This window comes from Lepisma saccharinum, unplaced genomic scaffold, assembly GCF_977018435.1.
Source record: "Lepisma saccharinum unplaced genomic scaffold, izLepSacc3.1 HAP1_SCAFFOLD_608, whole genome shotgun sequence".
Taxonomy (NCBI): domain Eukaryota; kingdom Metazoa; phylum Arthropoda; class Insecta; order Zygentoma; family Lepismatidae; genus Lepisma; species Lepisma saccharinum.
In genome coordinates, this window is record NW_028143281.1 from 38,599 (window position 1) to 47,474 (window position 8,876).

Sequence of the window (8,876 nt, forward strand, 5' to 3'; positions counted from 1 at the left end):
CGACCACGAATTGGCGAGGATATGGCTCAGTGAATGTTGGAACATGGAATGTAAGGTGTCTAAATGAAAAAGAATGTGAATTAGTAAGAGAGATAAAAGAAAAAGAGTGAAATACCTTGCAGTTACAGAAACAAAGAAGAAAGGTAATGGAATTGAAGAACTTGATGAAAAGTTTCTTCTATTCTACAGTGGAGTACCAAAACAAGAAAGAGTAAGATCAGAAGTGGCATGTATGATACATAAAGATAGATAGGAAAATATCAAGGGATGGAAATTTATAAATGAGAGAATAATGACAGTAGACATTTGAGAGCAGAACTATTTAACTCTAGTGATTATATATGTCCCTAACAAGAATGAAACTTCAAAAAACAAAGATCAGTTTTATGAAATACTACAAAGAACTATTGAAGACATAGATAAATAAGTTATGATCCTAGGAGATATGAATGCCAGAGTGGGAAATAAAACTGATCGATTGGGAAAAGTAATAGGAAAGTATGGAGAAGAAGTGATAAATAACAATGGAGAGTGACTATTGGAACTCTGTGTAATAAATGATATGATTGTCACCAACACTATGTATATTATATAAAGACATACACAAATATACTAGAAAAGAACCAAGTAGAAATGAAAAATCTATAATAGATTACATCATTGTGCGGAGAGAGATGAAAACGTTCGTAAGAGATGCAAGAGTTTAAAGAGGGCCAGAAGTAAGCACTGATCATAAACTTCTCATATTAGATATTACCATAGGGGTTAAAAGTAATTCATCAAGGATGAATAGAAGGAAAAAAACTATAAATTACAACACAAGAGAATAGATAAAGGTATACAAGTTGAAAGAGAAAAATAATTTAGGAAGAAAGTGAAAGAAGAACTAGCGAATGAGCAAGTAGAAGAAAGAGAAGAGGATTTAGAAAAACTCTGGAGTAAATGGAAAGGGGCAATAATATCTGCAGCTGAACTGGTGTGTCGAACATCTAGGGTAGGAAGCAAGAAGAAGATAACAAATTGGTGGAATCCAGAAATAGAAGCAGAGGTAAAAGAAAAGAAAGAAAATGGAAGAAATACCTGTCAGTGGGTACTCTGGAGGCATTTGAAGAATATATAAACCACAGAGATAAAGTAAAGAAAGTGGTTCAACAGGCAAAGAAAGAAATGTGGGAGCAATCTGTAAGAAATATGGAACAAAATCGTAAAGAAAATCAAAAACTTTTTTACAAAGTTTTGAAGAACATGAGGAAACAAAAAGATTGCCTTTTAAAATTTATATATGATGAAAATAAGAAAATATTAACAAATTCTGAAGAAATAATGAAAAGATGGAAAACTACTTCCAAAAATTATGAAATGAAAATGAAGGAAGAAACGTACGAAATGAAGAGGAGGAGGAGAGAAGGCCTGAAGAACCAGATATCCTAGATGTAGAACAAGAAGTAATTACACGGGAAGAGATAAAAAGCTATTAGTAGAATGAAACTAGGAAAGGCAGCTGGTCATGATGGCATTGCACCAGATATGATCAAGTATATGGGAAAGGAAGGAGAAGATCTGTTGCTCAGAATAATAAATGTGGCATGGAAGGAAGAGAAGATAGTGAAGGATTGGGAAATATCAACACTAATACCAATATAAAAGGAGATAACAGGGAATGCGGAAATCACAGAGGTATTTCACTACTCAGTGTGCCTGGCAAAGTCTATTCAAGAATTTTGGAAACTAGACTAAGACAAGAAATAGAGGAAAAATTAGAGGAGACACACCAGGTAGAGGTGTCCAACATCACAAATTTACAGTAAGGCAAGTAATAGAGAAAGTTATAGAATACAATAAAGATTTAAATCTATGCTTTATAGACTTGGAAAAGGCTTGCGATAGGTGCCATGTAAAAACCATGGAAAACCCTAAAGAAAAACAATGTAAACAAACAATTAGTAGAAGAAATACAAAGTTTCTACAAAACAAATAAATGCTATGTCAGAACTGGCAATAACATATCAGAGGAATTCATGACAACAACAGGAGTAAGCTAAGGTGATATTTTATACCTATACTTGTTTATCATTCTGATGGATGATGTTCTCCAAGAAATAAAACCAAATAAGGGAAATTCAATGTAGGAAATTGGAAACTGAAAACCGTATCTGAACTTTTATATGCAGATGATATTGTATTGTTTCCAAATTCACAATCAAACCTACGAAGAAATTTAGAAATATGAAATGGTAATATGTCAAAGAAATATATGAAAATAAACAAAGATAAAACAACCGTGTTAAGGATAGGGAGAATAGAAAACCCTGCATAATAACCTTGAAGATTCAGAGCTGGAACAAGTACAAAGTTTTAAGTATCTAGGTGTTACAATCAATAGTAATGGAAAAATAGATGAAGAATTAAACACTAATATATTATGCCATAAATAAAGGATTATAAGGGAAAAAGGAAAAAAAACACAAAAACAAAAATTATTATGTACAAATCAACTTATGTACCAATATTGATATATGGAAGTGAATCCTGGATAATTAATGAAAAACAAAAACAAAACTAACAAACAGTAGAAATTAAATATTTGAGGAGAACAGTGGGAAAGACCAAAAGGGACAAAATCAGAAATCAAACAATCAGAATAACATTAAACACAAAACCAATATATCAGGATGTTGAGCAAGCACAACTCAGATGGTTTCGACACCTCAGCAGAATGCCTGAACATCGAATACCTAAACAGGTATAGGAAGCAAGAATGGAATGATTGGATGCAAAGAGACCGAAAGAAAAACCACGTAGGACATGGAATGAGGGAATGAAGGATATCCTGACCAGTAGGAACATCTCGTGGAGTGAAGGAAGGAAGTTGGCAGAAGATCGTTACAGATGGCGAGCTCTCTGCAAAACCTCGACACCAATCGGTAGAAGAGGATCGGAATAAGAAAGTAAAATTATTATTATGTACACAGCTATAAATTGTACAACCAACTATGTATTCACTCAGTAATTCCTTCAGACACACGCATGCGCAAATACACACACGAAGGGAGTCAAATGAGAGATTGCAAGTGGAATAGGATTTTATCATTTTCGACGAAGACTCATTCGAGTGTAAAGCAAGTATCCTAGCGCTTTTGAAAAGTGTATGGAGCATCTGGAACATGTGTTTTGTCTGTAAGCGTAGCCACGGTGCACGACCTGCTTTATCTCTAAAACTCTTGATTTCACCCGGTTGAACCATATTGCACAATGATTCAAATCACAGTCCTGTACTGATTAGCCCATAGATGCATAAAAGTGACATTAAAAGAAACTGAAACAAACAAGCAATATCGCTTTCTTGTTCTTAATTTTTGGAGGCAGTTTGATAAAACTTTTTCCACGATAAACTGCATATTTTGTTATTTCCACACGAAGTTCAAATAGGAGCTGCAAAGGAACTATCCTGACTTTTGATTCTTGAACTGTTGATGTTTTTCATCAAATGCTTAGCAAACAAAAAATGTGATAAATATAATCCAATTGCGAGGTGTCATCACCATTAAAAATTTACTTTGGTAGAATGGTAATATTTTTCTATTTCATTGCGGGGCTTTACATACATCTATCATGAAGTAAGAAATATTTTTATAACATGTCTCACAAGTATACTGCGAATTCTATTTGTGATTTGATGCTTCAGTTTGGCGAAGAAATGAGGAATACCAGATGCTTGATTTGATATATCCAATGATGTATACATATGATCATACAATATTTGTTGAGCAAGTCGTGGTCTTTCGTTTGATGTCGAAGCATTTATGCTTTCATTTCTTGCATTTTTTTAAATAATGGTTAAGATGCAAATTAATAGGGGAGATACATTTGGTATTTATAAATTTTCGTGAAAACGTCTGACAAAGAAGAAAACATTCAACCGAAGTTCAACATGGGATTTTGTTCAAGCAAAAAAACATTAAAATAACAAAACTTAAAATTCACTGGATGCACACAAGTATTCATCCATATAATTATCTGCATTCCAATTATTCGGTGTCGCGCAAGCAAGCACATCCTCACACATCATGATCGTAGTGCATGAACCGTTCAAGCAAATACGATCAAGGGCACGCAATTTACACAGAACGTTGGGCACGCTTTCGTGCACTCTTCCTTCACTAACGCACTAAGACAAAACAAAACAGATCACAGTCACAAGGCCCAAAAAAATACTCTCGAGTCTCAAGATGCATGCAGGGAAACGCAAAATAAGCCAAATAAAAGAAAAAAATAATTGAAATACCTTCATCATTACATGAACTGTATACTTTCTAGTCGTAGACCTAGTAGTAAGACATTGAAAACTAATAATAAATAAAATAAGCATATTTTTTGCTCTAATAACTAATTGACTCTTTAGTCTTCTTAAACTCGAAGGTTCATGGCTGCAGCAACACAGGCCTTCCATCTGCCCCTATCCTGAGCAAAATCTATATACTCCTTTCCATCCCTACCGATTTCCTTTAGGTCCATCTCACCGTTGTTCTTCTATCATCGTCTTAGTCTTCCTATTGGTCTCTTACCATCAGGTTTCCCAACAAGAATTCTGTAAACTCTTCTTTCCTCTCTCATTCGTGCCACGTGGCCTGCCCACCTAATTCTTCTTGATTTAATCATTCTAATAATATCTGGACGTGAATACAAATTATGTACTTCTAAATTACGAAACCTTCTCCTCTCGCCTGTCTCCTCATCCCTTTTAGGCCTAAATATTTTCTAAGGATTTATTTTCCAAATACTCTCAATTTATGTTCGTTTTTAAATGTAAGGGACCAAGTTTCGCATCCATATATTACTACAGGCAAAATTTCTGTTTTGTATATTTTAACTTTTAGCTTCTTAGATATTTAACGAGAAAACAAATGTTTATGAATAGAAAATGCTTTCCTTAACAAAGCCTGCATTTTATTTCCTCTTTAATATCATTTTCATTTGTTAGTATTACTCCAAAGTACTTGAATTTGGAAACTGGTTCAAACGACTTGTTATCAATAATTAGATTTTGATTATTACCTAACACTTGCTTTCGGCCTGTAAGCATATATTTAGTTTTATCTTTGCTTAATTCCAAACCTATCTCTTTAGCTGCTTTGAAAAATAGTTTAGCTTTATTCTTAATTTGATTTACATCATGTCCCAGTAACTCTATATCATCTGATTATGCTAACGGCTGAGTCGTTCGTATTCTAAGGCAAAAATAAAAGCAGTGGTGAATATGCATCTCCTTGTTTTATTTAACCGATCATGAATTGTAAATATGTCAGACATATTAATACCCACAAAAATTTTATTTTCTGTTTCAATGTTACATACTTTTATCATATTAACAAGCTTCTTAGATATTCCAAAATAGTGTAATATAATACATAATTTATCTCATTTGACTGAATTATATGCTTTTTTGAAATCAATGATTAGCTGATGGACATTTTGATTATATTTCCACTTTTTCTCAAGTGTCTGTCTAATGTGAAAAGTTTGATCTGCACTTGATCTTTTACGTTTAAATGCACATTGATAATCACCTATATTCAGTTTCAAAAGGTAGATCTCAATAGTTAAGTGTTAAAGGCGGGGTAGAAGTAAGTGTTTCAAAGAAAAACAAAACAAGTAACAAAAAATATTCTTCTAATTTTGATCAATAATTTACATAATACTGGATAAAATAGTTAATGAATAGATCGCAATAATTGAGTAAGAAAGATAGCCTAGAACAGCTAGTTTCCATCTACTACAGTGCCATAATAAGGAGTTGTCGTTTGTGGTGGGGAAGTTTAATGGGCATCGTTTAGCGTGCAAGCCCGGCCTCGCTGTAGCTGATGCTTGCGAAGATAGGTATAGTCCAAGTTTGTTCAAAAATTATTTTCCATTCTTTGATCGAAGTTAGGTTATTTCAACAGGCAATCTGTTTTGAGGCTAAAGTAGATCATCTGTATATATACAAATATACACACCACCTACTCTCTATTAGCCACAGCCGTAACTTACTTTCCGAACAAAAAGGGTTCGCTGACGGCAAAGTCCCGTACTATCACGGATAACAAAAACAACTCTTATTCGGGAAATCACTATACTTACGTGAAAAGCCCAATACATTGAAATCGAAAAACACAAGGTTGGCTCGAATTGCAGCTAGATATTTTTTTTAATGTATATTCAAAATCTGTAAATTGGAGATGTCCAAAATTAAATAGGGTCTAAAATCGATACGTATGCTCGGTACCAAAGCTAGAAGAATTCTTTTTATTTCGATCAAGTAAATTTGTAGTAAAATCAAAAGTAAATAAATTGCCATTGTACAGAGTTCCCAAATATTTCATTTCCTTTCAGGGCATCATAATGAATTTACATGTGAACGAAAAATATAATGTTATTTCACTAAATTTATACTTTCTTATCTTGCCTACCTCGTAACTCACTTCGTAGAGACGAATGTTCCTTCCACTGTAAAGAGGTTTATTCCACTGGAGTTCTACCTCCTCGGCATCCTTTCTGGTTACTCGGAGATTGACCACTGCTGACGGTTCTGAGAGGAACAGAATTAAGTGCAATGATGGAATATTAAATATCTGTACATTATAGCATTCATTACATACAAATGTGAACAATGAAGTAGTGATAGCTCATACATTTTTCCTTCACTCCTCAAACATCCTGATACAGCAATAGTAATAACACTGGATTGAAAATGCCATAACCCAAGACCAAGTAGCCAGAGTGCTGCACAGCAGCCCGATTCGTCTCCTGTGCCCACCTAGTTGACAAGTCGGGCTTCACTACTTGTCCTGCCTGGCGAGGCAGCGAGTAAGAACTGTGTGCCTGGTTTTTCAACCGTAAAGAATCGAAAACCCAAGGGTAACTGGCAGGCCATGTAAGCTTCCAAGACCCATCTACATCGAGTAAGAACTGTGTGCCTGGTTTTTCAACCGTAAAGAATCGAAAACCCAAGGGTAACTGGCAGGCCTTGTAAGCTTCCAAGACCCATCTACATTTCATTTCATTTCTGTCATTCCGGTCTCCCGATACATGAGTGATACAGTTACTGTTGTCAACATTTAGATTCTACACTGTTCGTGGAGAACTTGAAATGTTGTTCACGTTCATCAATTTGATATTGCAGAGATTTACTTCGTGCTAGAAAACATTTGCATTACTGACACGCGTAAAGGAGTACGAACCAAGTGTCTTCAAAATTGCCATCGTAAATACATTTTGGAACATTGCGTTGTTGGTGGTTGCTACAGATTTTCTCTCTTTTGTAATTTTGCAAATTTTATATCCGAATTAGTTGCTCAAGATCTAAGTGACCACTAAGTCACTGATCTAGCTTCATTTGTTTTGGTAAAATTCATTCTTATTGAATGTTATCCTCAATTTAGGTGAAATACAGTACTTCTTTCAACCATTATATTTGTGACATCACGTGTTGCTGAACAGTAAAGCACGGGTGTAGATAAATGCATCATTAAATCAGTATTTATTTTGTTTTGCATATTGCCATCTACTTCAACAAATCCTCTCTTGCTCAGGTTGCTGCGAGTTATCTAGTTCTACAGACCGCATTCATAGTAACAGGATGCAAAATATAATTGTTAGCTTGTATCTTCAGACGGGTGCAAATATCAGGTAGTTCTGGCCCACATATTTTAACAAACGACGTAAATATGAAACCAAGAGAAGATTTACAATTTGAAAACCAGAAAAGTAACTTAAAATGAACATAATGAACGTAGTGAAATAGAATGGCCGTTGACTATGCTGACGGTGGGGCTCGCGTCTGACTGCAGGAACTACATCGGGTCTCACGTGACTTATTAGTACCCGGGTAAAGATAAAAACCTGCAGGCATCAAGGCCTGTTGATTCGTCTACAGGGAAGCTCGCTTGCGCAATGTCCATCACTTGGCTTGCCGGGCGTGTTGCATATTATCTCAGGCGCAATACCTTGTAGAAGGGTTTCCTCCGAGTCTCGTGTAGGCCTCTGCATGTAGTGTCGAAACATGACCTATACAAAATACCTGCCTTGCTTTCGTGCTTTCACATAAAGTTATCGATGATACACATGATGTGTATTTGCTGAACCTTGCAGATAGAGACTACAACAGGTTTCATACATTGGGAAACGAGTGTAAACAGAGACGTCCTTGCCTTGTGTTTCATTAGACACAATACCATACACGTACAAGATATATGTCGATTTTTCTTGAAAAATAGAGGCAACGATATTTGACTATTATTTCTCGACTCAGCAGCCCAAAATCCATAAAGATAACGGACTTTAGAAAACATAAAGTTAGAATTTTGTAATTTTAGTAGAATTTTATTACAGTGAAAAAAACCTTTCTATGAACTTTATAAATATTAAAGAATAGTTTTAAAGGGATCAGTTCATATGAAGTTTAAATTGAGTATTCTAAGAAACATTTCATGACCTTAAAATACATTATTAAATAATATGGTTTGCTTCGAAAATTATTAAGACTTCGAACCTACAGTTATTCTTATAAAATGTTACAAATAGATATAACCACTGCTCCTCCTTTTCTACAAAACTATTTTTTTTTCAAATATCGTAACGAACCTTAAAGTTCGTGGGATCTTATGAATACCTAAACTCTTAACCAATTAATTGCTGGGGTGATGTAAACTACTCATCATTCATCCTCTTGATGAGACCACTCGTCATTGGCATGACGAGTTAACGCTTGGCTATGCGAAAGGTACAAAATCAGACTAAGGAACTAAACTACAGAAAAGGCAATGGTCACTCGTTTGGTTTTCTGAACTGTTGAACCTGAATCATGGCTGGGTGTTAGGATAGTTACCTGTCTATCT

General features: G+C 34.8%; 1 protein-coding gene across 1 annotated transcript in view; it reads right to left on the reverse strand.

Annotated features, from left to right (window-relative positions):
- LOC145983064 (protein sidekick-1-like) overlaps positions 1 to 8,043 on the reverse strand; it is a gene marked incomplete at its 3' end in the record, with an annotated part of 28,239 nt that extends 20,196 nt beyond the window's left edge. Inside the window, exons 1-2 of the mRNA XM_083116340.1 lie at positions 7,986 to 8,043; positions 6,450 to 6,568 (exon numbers count right to left, since the gene is read on the reverse strand). Coding sequence (XP_082972466.1) covers positions 6,450 to 6,568; positions 7,986 to 8,043 — 177 coding nt within the window. The remainder of the gene's footprint in view (positions 1 to 6,449; positions 6,569 to 7,985) is intronic.
- Between the last annotated feature and the right edge of the window lie 833 nt (positions 8,044 to 8,876).